This window comes from Apodemus sylvaticus, chromosome 9 (genome assembly GCF_947179515.1).
Source record: "Apodemus sylvaticus chromosome 9, mApoSyl1.1, whole genome shotgun sequence".
Lineage (NCBI taxonomy): Eukaryota > Metazoa > Chordata > Mammalia > Rodentia > Muridae > Apodemus > Apodemus sylvaticus.
The window spans coordinates 86,572,786-86,592,659 of NC_067480.1; the positions used below are offsets into that span (position 1 = coordinate 86,572,786).

At 37.0% G+C, this 19,874-nt stretch overlaps 1 protein-coding gene across 3 annotated transcripts in view; it reads left to right on the top strand.

Moving 5' to 3' along the window:
• The window catches only part of Crisp2 (cysteine rich secretory protein 2), a 40,322-nt gene extending 31,809 nt beyond the window's left edge, over positions 1 to 8,513 (top strand). For all 3 annotated transcript variants that reach the window (XM_052192488.1, XM_052192489.1, XM_052192490.1), the window contains 2 exons: positions 5,272 to 5,360; positions 7,403 to 8,513. In XM_052192488.1, the coding sequence (XP_052048448.1) occupies positions 5,272 to 5,360; positions 7,403 to 7,530 (217 nt within the window). In that variant the 3' untranslated portion in view covers positions 7,531 to 8,513. The remainder of the gene's footprint in view (positions 1 to 5,271; positions 5,361 to 7,402) is intronic.
• The last annotated feature ends 11,361 nt before the right edge of the window (positions 8,514 to 19,874 follow it).

Genomic DNA, 19,874 nt, shown 5'->3' on the forward strand with positions numbered 1-19,874 from the left:
TATTTACTTTTTTGAAAAGTTTAATTATATATTTTCTTTATTTACATTTCAAATGTTATTCCCGTTCCTGGTTTCCCCTCCAAAGACTCCCTATCCCATCCCCCTGACCCCCTGATCACCAACCCACCAACTCCTGTTTCCCTGTCCTAGCATTTCCCTACACTGGGGCATCAAGTCTTCACAGGAGCAAGGGCCTGACAAGGCCATCCTCTGCTACATATGTGGCTGGAGCCATGGGTCCCTCCATGTGTACTGTTTGGTTGGCGGTTTAGTCCCTGGGAGCTCTGGTGGTACTGAATGGTACATATTGCTGTCCCTCCTATTGGGCTCTGAAACCCTTCAATTCCTTCAGTCCTTTTTCTAGCTCCTCCATTGGGAATCCTGTGCTCAGTCCAATGCTTGGCTGTGAGCATGCAGCTTTGTATTTTTTAGGTATTGGCAGAGCCTCTCAGGAGACAGCTATATGAGGCTCCTGTCAGCAAGCACTTGTTGGCATCTACAGTAGTGTCTGGATTTGGTAAATGTATATGGGATGGATCCCCAGGTGGGACAGTCTCTGGATGACCTTTCCTTACTTTGTCTCTGTATCTCCTCCCATGTGTATTTTGTTCTACACTTTGTCTCTGTATCTTATCCCATGTGTATTTTGTTCCCCCTTCTAAGAAGGACCAAAGCACCCACACTTTGGTCTTCCTTCTTCTTGAGCTTCATGTGGTCTGTGAATTGTATCTTGGGTATTCTGAGCCTTTGGGCTAATATCCACTCATTAGTGAATGCATACAATGTGTGTTCTTTTTTAGGTTACCACACTCAGGATGATATTTTCTAGTTCCATCTATTTGACTAGGAATTCAAAGTCACTTTTTAATAGCTGAGTATTGCTCCATTGTGGAGTAATACCATATTTTCTGTATCCATTCCTCTATTAATCTTTCCACCTTCTGGCTATTATAAATAAGGCTGTTATGAATGTAGTGCAGCATGTGCCTTATGACATGTTGGAGCATCTTATGGGTAAATGCCCAGTAGTGATATAGCTGGATCCTCAGGTAGTACTATGTCCAGTTTTTTGAGAAACTATTAGACTGATTTCCGGAGTGGTTCTACCAGCTTGCAATTCTACCAGCAATGGAGGAGTGTTCTTTTTCCACATCCTTGCCAGTATCATCTGTCACCTGAGTTTTTGATACTAGCCATTCTGACTGGTGTCAGATTTGCATTTTCCTGATGACTAAGGATGTTGAACATTTTTTAGGTGCTTCTCGGCCATCTGGTATTCCTCACCTGAGAATTCTTTGGTTAGTTTTGTACCCCCTTTTTAAAATAGGGGTTTTTTTTGGTTCTCTGGAGTCTAACTTCTTGATTTCTTTGTTGGATATTAGCCCTTTATCAGATGTGGTTTAGTAAAGATCTTTTCCCAATCTGTTGGTTGCTCTTTTGTTCTATTGACAGTGTCCTTTGCCTTACAGAAGCTTTGCAATTTTATGAGGTCCCATTTGTCAATTCTTGACCATAGAGCATAAACTATTGGTGTTCTGTCCAGGAAATTTTCCCTTGTGCCCATGTGCTTGAGGTTCTTCCCTACTTTCTTTTCTATTACTTTCATGTATCTGATTGTATGTGGAGGTCCTTGATCCATGTGGACTTGAGCTTAGAGCAGGGAGCTAAGAATGGATCAATTTGCATTTTTCTACATGCTAACCATCAATTGAACCATCACCATTTGTTGAAAATGCTGTAGTTTTCTACTGGATGGTTTTAGCCCCTTGGTCAAAGATCAAGTGACCATTTCATAGTCTTCAGTTGTGTTCCATTGATCTACCTGCCTATTTCTGTATCAAAACCATGCATTTTTTTTTTTTTATGAAATCACTATTGCTCTGTAATATAGCTTGAGGTCAGTGATAGTAATTCCTTAGAAGATCTTTTATTATTGAGAATATTTTTTGCTATCCTTTTTTTTGGTTATTCCAGATAAATTTGTAAATTGCTCTTTCTAATTCAATGAAGAATTGAGTTGGAATTTTGATGGGGATTGCATTGAATGTGTAGATTGCTTTTGGCAAGATGGCCATTTTTACTATATTAATCCTGCCAATTGGCGAGCTTGGGAGATCTGTCTGTCTTCTGAGATCTTCTTCAATTTCGTTCTTCAGAGACTTGAATTTTTTGTTATACAGATTGTTCCCTAGCTTGGTTAGAGCCATGGCAATGTATTGTATATTATTTGTGACTATTGTGAATGGTGTTGCTTCCCTAATTTCTTTATCAGCATGTTTATCCTGTCAGTAGAGGAAGGTCCCAGATTTGTTTGTTTTAATTTTATATCCAGGCACTTCACTGAAGTTGTTTATCAGGTTTAGGAATTCTCTGGTGAAATTTTTGGGGTCACTTAATTATACTATCCTATTATCTTTAAGTAGTGGTATTTTGATTTCCTCCTTTCCAATTTGTATGTCTTTGGCCTTCTTTTGTTGTCTAATTGCTCTGGCGAGGACTTTGCTCAATTACTATATTGTAAAGGTAGGGAGAGAGTGGGCTGCCTTGTCTAGTTCCTGATTTTAGTGGGATTGTTTCAAGTTTCTCTCCATTTACTTTGACGTGGTGTATTGGTTTGCTGTATATTGCTTTTACTATGATTAAGTATGGGTCTTGAATTCCTGACCTTTACAAGAGATTTTTTTAAAAGGGCTATTGGATTTTGTCACATTTTCTCAGTATCTAATGGAAAAGATCTTGTGTTTTTTTTCCTTTGAGTTTGTTTATATAATGGATTACATTGATGGACTTCCGTACATTGAACCATCACTGCATCCCTGAGATGAAGCCTACTTTATTTTGATGTGTTATTGTTTTGATGTGGTTTTGGATTCCATTTGCAAGAATTTTCTTGAGTATTTTTACATCAACATTCATAAAGGATATTAGTCTGAAGTTCTCTTTCTTTATTGGTTCTTTGTGTGTTTTACCTATAAAGGTAATTGTGGCTTCATAGAATGAATTGGGTAGTGTTCCTTCTGTTTCTATTTTGTGGAATAGTTTGAAGAGTATTGGTATCAGGTCTTCTTTGAAGGTCTGATAGAATTGTGCATTAAACCCATCTGGTCCTGAACTTTTTTGATTGGGTGACTATTAATGATTGCTTTTTTTTTTTTAAAGTGTTATGGGCCTGTTTAGATGGTTGATCTGATCCTGATTTAACTTTGATACCTGGTATCTGTATTCATTTTTGATTTTCTTAATTTGGATACTGTCTCTTTGTTTGGACTGGCTAAGGATTCCTCTAGCTTGCTGATTTTCTTAAAGAACCAGCTCCTGATTTGGCTGTCTCTTTGTATAGTTCTTTTTGTTGCTACTTGGCTGATATCAGTCCTGAGTTTGATTATATAATGCCTCCTACTCTTCTTGGGTGTATTTGCTTCTTTTTGTTCTAGAGCTTCAGATGTGCTCTCAAGTTGCTAGTGTATGATCTCTCCAGTTTCTTTTTGGAGGCACTCAGGGCTTTGAGGTTTCATCTTAGCAGTGCTTTCATTGTGTCCCATAAGTGTGGGTATGTTGTGGCTTCATTTTCATTGAATTCTAAAAAATCTTTAATTTCTTTATTTCTTCCTTGATAAAGTTATTGAATAGTGCTTTGTTTTGCTTCCATGTGTATTTAGGCTTTCTATTGTTTTGCAATTACTGAAGACCAGCCTTAGTCCATCGTGATCTGAAAGGATGCATGGGGATTATTTCAACCTTCTTGTATTTGTTGAGGCCTGTTTGGTGACCCATTATATTGTCAGTTTTGGCGAAGGTACAAGGTGCTGAGAAGAATATATATTCTTTTGTTTTAGAATAAAGTGTTCTATAGATATGTGTTAAATCCATTTGGTACTTAGCTTCTGTTAGTTTCACTGTGTATATGTTTAGTTTGTGTTCCTATGATCTGTCCTTTGATGAGAATCAGGTGTGATTCCTGTTGTGTGAGGTACAATGTGTGTTTTGAACTTATTAAGGTTTCTTTTATTAATGTGGGTGCCTTTGAATTTGGAGCATAGATGTTCAGACTTGAGAGTTATTCGTGGTAGATTTTTCTTTTTATGAGTATGAAGTGTCCTTCCTTAACTTTTTTGATAACTTTAAGTTGATTGTCAATTTTATTTGTTATTAGAATGTATACCCCAGCTTGTTTCCGGGATCATTTACTTGAAAAATTGCTTTCCAGCCTTTTACCCTGAGATAGTATCTGTCTTTGTCACTGAGGTATATTTCCTGTATGCAGCAAAAAATATTGGGTCATGTTTATGTATTCACTCTGTTAGTCTCTGTCTTTTTATTGGGGGATTAAGTCCACTGATATTAAGAGATATTAAGGAAAAGTGATTGCTTCCTATTTTCTTTCTTGTTAGAGATGGAGTAATGTTTTTGTGGTTTTTGTGGCTATTTTCCTTTTGGTTTGTCGAAAGATTATTTCCAACAGATTGGCTAAGTCTGTTCAACAGCCCTCTGTATGCCAGTCTCACCAGGAGAGAGCTGGTCTCCCAGGATTGCTCTCACTCCTAAGCCCAGATGTGAGAACTCCACTTTCTCTTGAAAAACTGTCCAAATCAGGGCTGGCCAGGAATGCACAGGGCACAGTGGAGGATCTGGGAGAGAACCCTCCTTCTGTTGGAGTTTTCCATTTATTATCCTTTGGGGGACTGAATTTGTGGAAAAATATTGTATAAAATTGTTTTTAAGTTGGGAATTTTTTCTCTTTTCTAGACCTATTATCCTTAGGTTTGGTCTTTTCATTATGTCCTGGATTTTCTGGACGTTTTGGATTAGGAGCTTTTTGCACTTTGCATTTTCTTTGACTATTGTGTCAGTGTTTTCTATGGTATCTTCTGCTCCTGAGATTCTCTCTTCTATAACTTGTATTTTGTTGGAGGAAAAATAGCTGAATTTGAGCCTGGAGCATCCAGTACATAGCATTTCTCCAGTCCCTTGCTTCAGTTCCTGCCTCCAGGTTACTGTCTTGGCTTTGTTCTATGATAGATCCCTTTCTACCCAAAGAAGATGGTTTTAGTTATGCTTTATCTTGGCCACAGACAGCAAACTAGAAAAAATGGTTTATGTGTGAAGTGTTTTCTTTATTTGGATAGTTGTCTGAGTTACACTGTGAAGATCTTAATTTTCAATTATGTTTACAAAAACTGAAAACTGTGTAACATGTGTATGTGTTAAGTCATGCTACAGAGTGTAAAACAAGCAGTAAAAGTAAACATAATGGTATATTTCAAATTTCAGGGGTAACAACGTGATGAAAAAGGGCACCCCTTATCAACAAGGGACAGCTTGTGCTAGTTGTCCCAATAACTGTGAAAATGGACTGTGCAGTAAGTGTTATATGATTCATTGGTAGTTTAGCATAGAGGTAAATTTTAGATTATTTTATGAACTTTGAAAGTGACTAAATGATATATCTTTGGGAGAGGAGAAGTCCTAGTCAAATGTGAAATATTTGATACAGGTCCATAACTTACATTTTATTTGTAATGAAACAAATTTTACATGTTACATATTGCTGCATTTACCTTACACTCAGTGACTACGACATGTGGAGACTGTTCACTGTGCCTTTTATTCATAAGCCATTCTGTGAAGTTAATATCAATAGGCCCAAAGTGTATTTAGAAAACTAAAGACATAGGGCTGGAGAGATCATTCAGTGGTTAAGTTACTTGCTGATCTTGAAGAGGACCCATGTTCCACTCCAAGAACTAATCATTAGTGGTTCACAACTGCCTATGGCTCCAGTTTCTGTAAATCTGGTGTCCTTTCTGCCTTTTGTAGATAACTGAATACAGAGGACATACAGAAATGCGAGATCATTCAGTGGTTAAGTTACTTGCTGATCTTGAAGAGGACCCATGTTCCACTCCAAGAACTAATCATTAGTGGTTCACAACTGCCTATGGCTCCAGTTTCTGTAAATCTGGTGTCCTTTCTGCCTTTTGTAGATAACTGAATACAGAGGACATACAGAAATGCCTGTATACATATACACATAACTTAAAAAACATTAAAAATTAAATCATGTATACCTAGAGGAGTTGATACCATGTTTTATCTATCTTACCTCCTGTAATGATAGTGTTTGAGTTCACTGTTGATTTTCTCATTTCTATATTATACTAATAGACATAGTGCCTACCTTTTAAATAATAATTTTTCCTATAAGTTTTTGAAAATATTTAATTACAATATTTGATCTGCATACAGTATTGGATTAGAGAAAAGTCATGGCTGAAAATGAAAGTATCAAATACAATATATCTCATTTTCCTCATGAACAGATGTAGGCATAACTATTGGGTCCCAGCACTTAAGATATTTTTGTTAGAATTACTATCAATGGTAGAATTCAACCACTCATTGAGATTTTTATCTTTCTAGTGTGTTCACTTTTATTTAGCATTATGCCTGGATCAATTATGTATCTATAATTTAAAATATTAGTATTAACGCTACAAACTAATTAGAAAGTGTGTTGAATGACTACTCCTCTGCTGAATTATATTTGCCAAAATGTTTGGAATCTATCCAATTTTCAATGAATATTCAAGTAGAATTTTCAACAAAAGGCAGTGTCAGTCATGTTTCATAAAAAAAAAATTCTTGCCATCAGTATACAGAAATAAGTGGCAGCCAGCTCAGAAGCAGTATGGAGAAACATACTTTAAATGAAGTGGGTATTACTGCAACATGAGCTGAATGCACAGCCAGTGTGCGAGTCCTGGGTGCATGCTTATTAGAAGCAATCAAGAGTTCCAAGAAAAACATGGCACACAATCCTTGATTCAATCAATTAAAAAAGAGTATTTACTTTTGCAAGTATAAAGTTGTATTTCCAAAATGTGAGATAAGAGAAAGAGTTTCTATAATATGTGCCTTATAAGCTTAGCCACTAATGGACACCCACCCTGTGGGGACTTGAGATGGGCTAGTTAGACTAAGAAGCTAATTTAATTTACCATGCATTAAAATAGCTCTATTTACCTAGTGGGTTTGTATTGTTCTTACCAGATGGACATGTTTGTATCATGTTATCCCTTAGGCTGCTAATGGATATAAGCAGATCAATTCATCATAGAAATATTCCATTGAGTTGAATATATATATATATATATATATATATATATATATATATATATATATATATATATATGTGTGTGTGTGTGTGTGTGTGTGTGTGTGTGTGTGTGTGTGTGTGTGTCAGTGTGCATGAGTCCCTCCTGTGTCATTTAAGACTGATCACAGTGGCAATGATGCTAGTGTGTTGCTCCTTCCTACCTCTTTTTGACATTTGATGAGTGGATGTTTTTTGCAGTTACTTCAGATAATGACAATAAGATAATTGCATCTGCTTTCATTTCAGCCAATAGCTGTGACTTTGAAGATTTACTTAGTAACTGTGAATCCTTGAAGACTTCAGCAGGCTGTAAACACGAGCTGCTCAAGGCAAAGTGCGAAGCTACTTGTCTGTGTGAAGACAAAATTCATTAACATGTCCAGTGTGTAGCATGACAGACTACATGAGAAAGGGGTACAGACTTAGTTGAGACATGATGGGGAAGACCTATAGGAGATTAGTGACCAGTCGCATCCCAAAGGACAAGGCTTCTTTCCTTCCTGGATATATACATAAATCTCTTTCAGAACAGTCATTAAAAAAAAGGTGTCATTTAGGATGACAACTGTGGGTTTGGACCAACTTTACTGCTTTAAATGTAGTGAATTGAATCAAGTGGAGAATTTTGAAAGTTGTACCATAAGAGGTCATTCACCTCTAGAACTTTGACAAAAGAAGAGAGAACTGTTTGTGTCCTAAACCAACCTGCAATGGAAGAATGGGCTGTAGTTACATCACCATCAACCTACTTCATAGTGCCTACCAGGATGAAGCTTGACATCTATATTTGTCTTACGTCTTCTTACTTAAACACAAATAATCATCTTTTTCAATAAAGAATTCAAGCTACCATATATATGTGACTTTCATGTAATGTTTTTATAGTATGTTGTTTCAATGGCTAAGAACTAAGCCCAGACCAATAATGATACATAGAAAATTCTGTGAAATTGGATATCTTAACTTAAATTGAAACAGAAACTATCAGTTATATCTTGATTTTATTTTATGGCCATCGAAATAATCACCATATAGAGGATGTAGCTCAAGATAATATAAGCCTAGTCATCTGATAAAACAATTAGCCCTACCAGACTTGAGCTGCTGAACATAATTAACCTCCCGACTGGCTTCCTGAGCAATATTTTGAAATACTACATGTTAGAAAACTGTTTATAACATATGTAACAGTGGTTAGATTTAGATGAAACTTGGAGAGATTGCAGAAAATAAGTATGTTGCCTTGAATGCCAATATTCAGTTTTTGTGTCTGTTTTATCAATGTTCACATTCTGCTCATCTACCACTCCAAGAAATTTAGGTCCCTCACTTGACCAGTAATCCCAATAACTCGGTTTTATACACAAGTCCTCCATGTATATCCTTAGCCCAATAAAAGCTTTCATTTAATAATAGAAGCATCCTTGAAGTTCTTGGAATAATAGTAGTTTGGTTTTATGCATGCATTTGTTAGGCATGTAGATTTGTCTTTACTGTCATAGTCTGCTAGAAGTCACCCCTGATAAGCAAGGAGAAAAATCTGTGCTCATCTTTTCTTCAGTGACATGACCTGGATTGTTCACTGGCCTTTTATCACCCTCATTAAAGCTTAGATCCACATTTGGTGCCACAGATTTCCTAGTGAAACCCTCATTGATCTCATCAGTCTCCCCTTATCACTGGTTTGACTGGTAAGGGTATGCTCCCTTCTTACAATACACTGTCTTTCATTTTCAGAATCACCACTTTAACTTTCACTCAATGCTTCTTCGATGTAAATGTCACTTGAATCAGAAAAAGTAAGGTCATCTTTGCAAAATCCCCTTTCATCAGATTCAGAATTCTATAAAATATCCTCCCACTTTCTGATTGAGTATTGACTTGACCTCACCAGATTACCCTTTGAAGTGCTCGGTTAATTACTTGCCTGGTTATGTTGTATTTTCACCCCCAAATCAATTCAAAATACAACCGGTGGGAGTCATGTAGTCAGCATACAGTGTCTTTTAATTTGGTGGAAACCTTCAGTTGACTATGTGGCACAGATGAACATGTTGCTAAGAGTATGGTATGGTGTTAAGCAGAAAGCATCACTATCAGCTGTCTGGGAATCTCTTGAAGCCCTTCAGCTCTCATATCCTCTTGACATGCTTTCCTGGGGGCACTTCACAGTCTATACTATTGTGTCACATGTATACACATGCATACTTTATTCTGAAGGCTTCTTGAAACCAGAATGCACTCATGGTCCAGGACAAGAAATCTTATAAGGTGCTGCCTTGTAAGTTCATTTGGTGACATTCTCTTTTCCAGTTTCAGCACGTTCTGTGATTTTACACAATAAATTGAGCCCCTCTGTCCTTTGGTTTTAATCCTGAGTTTAAACACTGTATCATTCCTGTTCTTTATTACTTTATTACTCTGTTCTTTATTAATTAAGTGATGGACCATCCCATCTAGTGTACTGTGGTCTAGGCTACTGACCTGATTTGTTTTCTCAGGTTGTGGGCCATGTGGTTTCTTGGAAAATTAATTATTTTAAGTATAAGTGTAGCTAGTGAATTAATTCAGCAGCTTTATTTCTTTACCATTGCTAGTCCTCCATAACAACACCAAGAAACCAAGATTTATTTCAAGCTGCATCTCTCTACTGAACAGTTAAATGATTTATAATAACATTCTATGCTAATCTGGTTACCTCCTAGTCCCATCCCATTATACTTGCGTATTATTATTAATCTAGCTCTTTGGGCTTCAAATGTTGTTCTCATGGTGTCTTCCTAAACCCTCTACTTCTCATACTGATCTGAAAACTCCCTCTCTCTCTTCTTCCTCTTCCTGGCAGAGCCCAACCCTCTTCTCTCTTCTGCACAGCCATTGTGTAATCAGCATTTATTGACAAGGTGGAGAAAAAATGGTAAGAATTGTTTACAAAAGCTTAAGACAGTAGATTCTTGATCTAAGCCTTCCAATGCATTGTCTGTATTGAAACAAAATATGATGGCAGAAAAATCAGCATTTGAATAACACAAGTATAATCTTTACAGAATACATTATGCCTACAGTTTTTGGTCTAATACATTTATCTGTTCTGGCTGCTTCTCTGGTCTTGTGCCTCAAGTGGCCTCAGATACAAGGTCTCCATCTGTTTTGTTTTGTCTTTATGGGTTGTGGTTGGTATCTACTCTTTTCTAATTTATTTCACAGTTTTGACTGTGAGACTAGGAGACACAGTCCCCATATCTGGCATCAGTTCCACAAGGAACTAGTAAATTGGTCTATCATGATATGAAGAAATGATTCTGCCATCTCTACTTTAGCAGAGCAAATTCCTTTATAGATAAAACTTACTGTAATGGATATTACAATATAATATAATGTAATGTAATATAATATAATATAATATAATAAATATAATATAATATAATATAATATAATATAATATAATATAATATAATATAATATAATATAATATAATATAATATGCTATTATATTATAATATATACAATGTAACAATACAATATAATATAATGTTATTCTTCATGGATAAAGAATTTTGGGGATATATTTTTCTTTTAGTATACTTTTAAAGTTCTATGTTTATGCTATTAAAAGTCATGATATTTAAAAAAGGAAACTGGATCAGAAAGCTGTACAGAGAAATTGGTTAAAATAATGTGAGTATAAAGATACAGCATTGCTAAAATGGTTAAGGGGCAAGGAAAGATTTTTTAATTGAAAAAGACTACATTATAAAAGATGTAAATGCAGCCATAAAATTAAACTAGGTTGTACAATGGTTATGAAAGTTAAAACAGAATAAGTTGAAATGGATATAACTATATTGGCCATAATTATAGGATTTTTAAATTTTCCACATCAAAATCCAACTCTCTAATGTACACCTAAAATGTAGTTTGTGAATGTCCATTAGATTTTCTTAAGATATAGAAAAGGGTATGCTTCGTTATTTGAATGACATCTAGGCATCACAACGTAAGGCTAAGTAGTTGAGAACAGTTACTGCTATTTCAAAGGATCAGAGTTCAATACACAGCATGTCTTGGGGGGTGGTCATAACCTCCACATTGCTTTAAAAAAAAACCTTAATCTCTGCTTGTCATACACCCAAGATAATCCCTTAGCTTTCAAAATACCTTCAACCATAACTCTTTTCTATCTCCTGGTTTCCAGGAGCTATCCTGAGACAAATCTCCCACCTTGCTTTCTTTGTATGAATACTTGCATATGTGTCAATATAATTAGATAAAAATGTTCTTTTCAAAGACAGAGACACCTTGGAATTTAGAAATAATCTTCATGCATTTTATTATATGATGAATATAATTTCTCTTGCACTATATTTTACACAATAACTAATTTCTGTGGTGCAATTTAATTTTCCACTTTTAATGTTGGTTGATTAATTGATGGATGGATGAATAGTTTTATATGTGTGTGTGTATGTAACGATGACTGCGTGCCATGCTCTTCATGTGAATGTCAGAAAACAATCTGGTTATCTATAGTTTCTGTGGTGCTTTGAATGAGAAAGATCCCCATAGGTCCATAGGGAGTGGCATGATTAGGTGGTATAGTCTTGTTGGACTAGGTATCTCCTTTTTGGAAGAAGTATTAGTGACTGGGGTTTAGGCTTTGAAGTTTCAGATGCTCAAGCCAAACCTAGTGTCCCACTCTTCCTGCTGCCTGCCTATTAGGATTTAGAATTCTCAGCGCATCTCCAACACATTATCTGTCTGTGTGTTGCCATGCTTCCTGTCATGAAAATAATAGACTGAATCTTTGAACTTTAAGCCAGCCCCGATTAAATGTTTCCTTATTAGAGTTGCCATGGTCATGGTATCTATTCAAGTAATAGAAATTCCATGTAAGATGTCTTCTTCCACACGTGGCTCCTAAAGATTGAACTAAGATCACCAGACTTGGCTGAAAGCATCTTTTCAGCATGAGGGATTTTACCGGCCAAAATATAATTACTTTTTTTATAAGCAGTTTCTCTTTATTCTTCAAGTTATTTATATTATTCTGTGACATTTTGCTTATTCACTTTACATCCCACTCACTGGCCCCTCCCTATAACTCCCTCCCACAGTCTTTCCCTCCTCCTCTCATCCTCAGAGTGGGTGGGACCCCCTTAATTATTCCCCACCCTGACATATCAAGTCTTTGTAAGACTAGAAAAATCCCTTCTCACTGAAGCCAGACAAGGATCTCCAACTAGAACATATCCCATAGGCAGGCAGCAGGTTTTGGGATTAAAACCTTCCCACACCACTTCAGTTGTTCAGGACACACATGAGGACCAAGCTGTACCTCTGCTACATATTGTGGAGAGGCCTATGTCAAGCCTACATATGTTCTTTGGTGGTTCTGTTTCTGAAAGCCCCAAGGGTCCATGTTAACTCTGTTGGTTTTCCTGTGGAGTTGCTATCCCCCACCGCCTCAGGGTTGAAATACTTCTTCCTATTCTTCCATTAAGGGTTCCCAAGATCCAGTCACTGTTTGACTGTGTGTGTATTTGTCTGAGTCAGCTGCTGGGTGGAGGCTCTCAGAGGACAGCCATGCCAGATTCCTGTCTGCAAATAGAGTATCATTAATAGTCAGGGATTGGTGCTTACCTATGGGATGGATTGCAAGTTGGGCCTGTTATTTGTTGGCCATTCCCCCAGTCTCTGTTCTATGCCCTGCCCCTTCATTTCCTGTAGACAGGATACATTTTGGGTCAGAAGTTTTATTGGTGGGTTGGTCCCTACAGCTCCACTGGTGTTCCTGCCTCTTCAGATTCCATATCTCCCAATGCTCTGAGTCACAGGTAAGGACACCCCAATTCTTGGATCCCTCCCTTATCCCAGGTCTCTCTCTTCCTAGAGATGCTCCCTACCTTTCCCACCATTGTCAGTTGTAGATTTCCATTCTTTATCATGGTCATCTGGCCACAGGGCTCTCAGAGACTGAACTCCAACCAAGGATCATACACAGGCTGTATCTAGGCCTTCCTTCCCACATACATATAGCACATGTATGGCTTGGTCTTCATGTGCTTCCCGAGCAATTGGAGTAGGGGTTGTCCCAAAAGCTATTGTCTGTCTGTGGGATATGTTCTATCTGAGCTGTTTTGTCTGGCCTCAGTGGGGGAGGATCCACCTAGCCTAACAGAGACTTGATGTGCCAGGGCAGCAGGAAACATAAGGTGACCCCACCCACTCAGAGGAGAAGGGAAGGTGATATGGGAGAATATACTGTTGGAGGGATGACTGGATGGCATTTGGGGGAATGTACAGTAAATAAGTTAAAAAAAAAGTCCCAGACATTTTTATTCACACACACACACACACACACACACACACACACACACACACACACACACATGCAGTATCAGACCACAAAGGATTTTACATTTTATTTGTATTTCATCACTTTTTACACATGTTATCTTTTATCTTGAAGAATCAGATCTAGTATTACATCTTAGTCTCTGGTTCCCTGCAAATGTTGTTATCTCTTTCGTGTAATCCCCCCATTCTTCAGTAGTATTTTGAAGATAATCCACAATTTGAGTCCAACTGGTGTTATTAGCTCATAATCACTCACACACTACCCCAGTTTTCAAAGTGCATGGAATTATAAAGGTCAAGAGCAAGGGTATAGGTTTGAGAGCAGAGCAGCGGGATACAGGAGATAAAAAGAAGAAACAAACCAGAAAGAAAGGGGGATCTAACTTGGACTGGAGGACGTCAATTCAGAAGGACAAGGGACCCAATGCAAAGGTCTACTGATACATCATTGAAGTATTGTGTTTTATATTTAACTAGAATTATTCACAATTCATATAAGTATGAGTGTACATATAGCTTTATATATGTATATAGATGTGTGTATTTCTTTTAAGTTATGCCACTTGAGCTAAAAACACTTCTTCAAATAATCATAAATTAATAAATACCCTAGGGCCAGGCAGTGGTGGCACACGCCTTTAATCCCAGCGCTTGGCAGAGGCAGGTGGATTTCTGAGTTAGAGGCCAGCCTGATCTACAGAGTGAGTTCCAGGACAACCAGAGCTATACAGAGAAACCCTGTTTCAAACAACAACAGCAACAAAAACAAAAAGAACAACAACCACAAAAAAAGACCCTAGGAATAAACATGAAATTTTTTTGAATGATTGGTTTATACATTTATTATAGATGACTCTCAATATATGAAGTAAGGAAATGTAGACTGTTGATGTGTGCCTTAGTTGTCTCTCTGAGGTCGACTCTGGGGCAGTATTGTTTAAGACACCTCACACTTAAGATACAGGGTTCAGAAAATTGGAGTTAGATTAAAACCTAAAAGCCTTCCTACTATCTAGCTTTCATGGTTCCTAAAAACACCATACAATCTTCTAATGGAGGTTAACCAATCAACAGTGCTCCACTGCTATAACAGCACAAACAATTAGCAGCAGGGCAAAATGTCCAAAAAGGTACAGTAATGGGCACTCACATGTTCAAGGTAACCGATAGCTGTGTCTATTCAGACTTAAGGTTCTCTTTAGAGGAGGGAAATCATGCCAGGCTCTATCAACTTAGACAACTTTTCAGGGACAGTGTGGTTGGCATGCACATGCATCTTATTGTAATCCCTCAAACCAGCATGAAATTTACAGAATGGCCTTTCAAGAATGACAACTTGGAACTTTGAGTGAGGAATTAATTGGACTGTATGGAAAGGTTTGAAGCCATTCTAGGACAGAGTTAATTCAATTCACAAATGGTTTTTATCTTTAAGAGGGAAAATATTTCATTTGGCTTCTTACAGAGAACAGTGCAGCTGTATAAACAAGGAAGAAGCCTATGCTCTTAATGCATAGTTTGATAGTTATGAATTTGATTTCCTTTTGCATGGTTGGAAAGAACTCATTACCACCCCAACCTAATTATTTTTGTGTTAGAGAGATCAGAATAAAGGAATATAAAATTTATCTGTGTATGATGATCTCTAATGTGCCATGCTCTATGAGTCTTAAAGATAAGGTTTGAGGTAAAGGAAGTTGTTCAGATTGAAATTTAATCTGTAGATAATGTCTAAATGAACGGTTTCTCCATTTCCATTTCCAAACTTTAGTTTGTTTTAACAGAAAAAAATTAAAGAATCAACTGAGAGTAACAGTTGTGCTAATTGTGAAATGTTTTGATTGTCTAATAAAAGTTATTTTTATTTGCTACTACTCTGTAATCCTTTGATTGAACCTGTCTTGTATTGTTACTTTCCCTCCTTCAACTGAAGCATTGAGGATATGTTATGGATATTGATAAATACATATGGTGTGATGCATAAACTTAATTGGGCCAATAACTTCATGAAGACACATCAAATAGAAATGTAACACTTTTGTTTGTGTCTACTAAGGATTTCCTGGGAATATTTTGCTTTGGAACTCTAAGTGAGGAAGAAACATGTACTTTTATGGATGTATTATCCCAAAACAAAAGATAAATCCATCCTTGTCTTTCTACAGGATCAGAATGTAGTATTCTCATAAAATTGCCAAACTAAATTGTTTTTATTGGCAACAATGCTAAGCAGTGTCAATTTGAATCAAAAGTAGTATCTTAGTTAGGTTTCTATTGCTCTGATTAAATAAGTATTTAATATTGTGGAACATTGAAAGAAGTCACGATAGAAACTCAAACAGGGCAGGAACTTAGAGGAAGGATCTGATGTAGGGCCTTGTAGGGGTGATGCCTACTGGCTTGCTTCCCCTTCCACTCCTTTTTCAGAGCTTCCAAGGACGAAGCTACAAATCAATGAGTACACATGGAGGGACCCAGGGCTCCAGCTGCATGTGTAGCAGAGGATGGCCTTGTTGGGCATCAATGGGAGGAGAGGCCCTTGGTCCTTTGAAGGCTGGATGCTCCAATATAGAGGAATTTGAAAGCAGGGAGACTGGAGTGTGTAGGTGGTTGGGGGAACACCCTCATAGAAGCATGGAGAAGGGGGATTCAAGAGGAGGGTTTCTGGCTGGGGGAAACCAGGAAATTAGATAATATTTGAAATGTAAGTAAAGAAAATATCCAATAAAAATGAGTAAGTTTGAAGTTATTATTACTCTTCCCTTGACATTTGCTTTAGGAGGTAAGTTTCAGCAAAACACAGCATCACTCTTAATCATGGGCAGATGAGAAAAATGCATTTTATTTTATTTTATTTTTTTAGTCAGTAGCAGGTGTGCTGTTCTATATATAATTTCATCTGAGAAGTTTTATTTTTCATGATTGCTAGCCATCTCTCAAGTTTTCCATATGTTTCCAAAACGAAGGCTTTGATGTGTCACTAGCTGTTGTAATCTTTTCACTGGAAATGCTGTTGCCTTATTGTGGAACCTGCTCACCATGGAACACAGTCTTAGCTTGAATTGCTTGCTTGTATTCATTGGATCATATCTTAGAGTTTTATTTGAGGTTTTATTAGAGATTGCCAATATGCACTCTGGAATCGCTTTATGTCTTGCAATATCATCATAAATGAATGATTTATGGGGCATGTTTAGTGGGTCAGTGTTTGGATTTTGTGGATCCCAGCCTCTGTGTTGTTTTATTTCATTCTTGTAATTTTCAACTCCCCAGAATTTTCTCTGAGTAATATTCTCTGAGGCTTAGGTGTAGGACTGAGCTTCACCAGTGTACAATTTGGGTGTTTGTGGTTTTCTTCAGTGTACTCTGTAATGAGAAGTATCCTTAACAGAGTGTGAATACTACTGTCGTTTGTAGGTAGATAAAATAATGTTTATAGTCTCTTGTTATGGAGTGTAGTGTCCTGTCCTTGGATGAATTTTTGTAGTTGTTCATTATCTGAATATTTTGTTTTCATCTTTTAATCACATTTCAAATGTTCATTGGTGTGTGCTGTGTGCTTTGTGTAATTATGTGTTTGTGTGTATATGTTTGTGTGTGTGAATATGTGCATGCATGCTTTCATGTCTATATGCATGTCTATGTGACTTTTGGTGTCTTGTGTTTTCATACCTAAACTTGGAGAACAATAAAGGCATGAACCTTGTAGGATTCTTTAAAACCTTCAATATACCATTTTGTATTTTTTATTTTGTTTTAAAAACATATCTACCGATGAATTAAAAAATGTTCAAAACACAAAACACCACATGTCCACTAAGTTATAACATGCAAGTACAAAGGCAGATGTTTGCTCAGCTTGCATTCTTCATTTTATGCAGTTCAGGATCCCATGTCCATGCATGGTCCTGCCCAGTATCAAAATGAGTCTTCCAGACATCAGTTAATGTAGGTAAAATAATCTCACTCAAGCGTTATTAGAGGCCTATCACCTGCGAATTCTTGAACCTGACTAGTTGAAAAATTAAACTATCACAGCTTTATTTCATCACTTAGTTTTGATGTGTTAAAACATCCTTGTTTTGTTGGAATTAAGCAAAGTGTATTATGATGTATAATTTCAAAAATGTTGAGTTTGGTTTGCAAGTATTTTGTTTGGGATAATTCTACTACTACCAAGTGCATTCGGTTTTTCTTTGTGGTTGTTTAAAGTATTTTTCATAAACTGATATGCACTGCATCTACACCATTCCTGCCCCTTTGACTTCCCTTGAGTCCCACCTCTTCAATGAATGTCAACTTATTAAGTTCATTTAGCACTGATTCAAAGAGCATGGGTCCAGGGATGACCACAGTAAAGTATATAACCTCAGCAGGACCCTCACTTTGGCGAACACTGATTCTCCCTCAGTTGGCATCTACCACCTGTAACTATTCATCTACGGGATGACTGACACCTCTATTAGGCCATGTCAGCAGTGGGTTCTAATGTGGGCAAGACAAAACAAGTGGACTGAAGCTTCTGAACCAGTAAGCTAAAATAGTGATGTTTATTTCCTCTAAAGTACTTGGGCATTTGTCCTGGTGAAAAAAATATGACCAATACTCTTTTATTACCTATAAAAAACAAACATAAAAAGCAAAACCACAATGACGACACAAATCCACTGGATCAAAATTTTACCAAAATGTGAACTTTAACTTAACTAACATGGAATGTATTCTGGAACAGATGATGCTATCTTTTTATGTGTGAAAACTGATGTAGTTCATGTCCTTAGAGAATCGGAAATTACAGAGCTTCAGTAAGATCGTGCTAGAGATTAGTCTGCTTTTAAGTAATTAGAAGATTGTGAGGTTGAGCTGCATTTAAGTAAAAGGTGAAAGAGTATTTCATTCTGAATGGATTGTGAGTTTTGTTTTAGAATGAGACATCTCCTATGTAATATATTCCTTTTGAAAAACTTTGTAGTGCCCCATATTTTATTGAAGACATATTCAGAATCATTGATATTAAATTTTCCAATTGATTTCTTTTCATACTGTATGAATTTCTATGTTAAGAATTTGAAAATGCTTGCAATCCTACCAGCAGTGGAGGAGTGTTCCTTTCTCCTCTCCAGTACCTGCTGTCTCCTGAGATTTTGATCTTAGCCATTCTGATTGGTGTGAAGTGAAACCTGAGGGTTTTTTGATTTGCATTTCCCTGATGACTAAACATGATGAACATCCGTGAGGTGCTTCTCCATGATTCGATATTCCTCAGGTGAAAATTCTTTGTTTAGCTCTGTATCCTACTCTTCCACTGCTGGTGGGATTGCAAGGTGGTACAAGCACTCTGGAAATCAGTCTAATGCTTCCTCAGAAAACTTGGCATGATACTAGTGGAGGAACCCGTTATACCACTCCTGGGCATATACCCAGAGGATTTCCCAGTATGTAATAAGGACATATGCTCCACTACGTTCTGCTATTATTAATAGCAGATCTATTAATAATAGCCAGAACCTGGAAAGAACCCAAATGTCCCTCAACAGAGGAATGGCTGGAGAAACTGTGGTATATTTTACACTATGCAATACTACTCAGCTATTAAAAACAATGAATTCATGAAATTCTTAGGCAAATGGGGGGAACTGGAAAATATCATCCTAAGTGATGTAACCCAATCACAAAAAAACCACACATGGTATGTACTCATTGATAAGTGGATATTAGCCTAGAAGCTCGGAATATGCAAGACACAGTTCACTTTTCAAATGATGCCCAAGAAGAAGGATGGAGAGGCCCCGGTCCTGGAAAGGCTTTTTTTTTCCTTTCTTTTTTTTTATTCTATATATTCTTTATTTACATTTCATGTGATATTCCCCTTTCCTGGATACCCCCTCCCTGAAAGTCCCATAAGCCCTCTTCCTTCCCCCTGTTCCCCAAACCACCCCTTCCTGCTTCCCTGTCCTGGTATTCCCCTACATTGTTGTACTGATCTGGAAAGCTTTGATGCAACAGTGTAGGGTAATATCAGGACAGGGAAGCAGGAGGGGGTTGATTGGGGAACAGGGGGAGGAGAGAGGGCTTATGGGATTTGGGGAAGGAAGGGAACCAGGAAAGGGAAAATCATTTGAAATGTAAATAAAAAATAAATCTAATAAAAAACAAATGTAAAAAATAATTTGAAAATGCATATGGAGTTACAATTTAAAACACAAATCAAAGTTCATAGTTTTATCCTATATAGTAAAAATTGGTAGCTGATATTCTGCTTTGCCAATTAGAAAAACGTTAACCAAAAAAATCATAGCCTATTACTGTGTAAGAATGTGACACAAGATAGACAATAACAAATACAAATGACAAGGCTTTA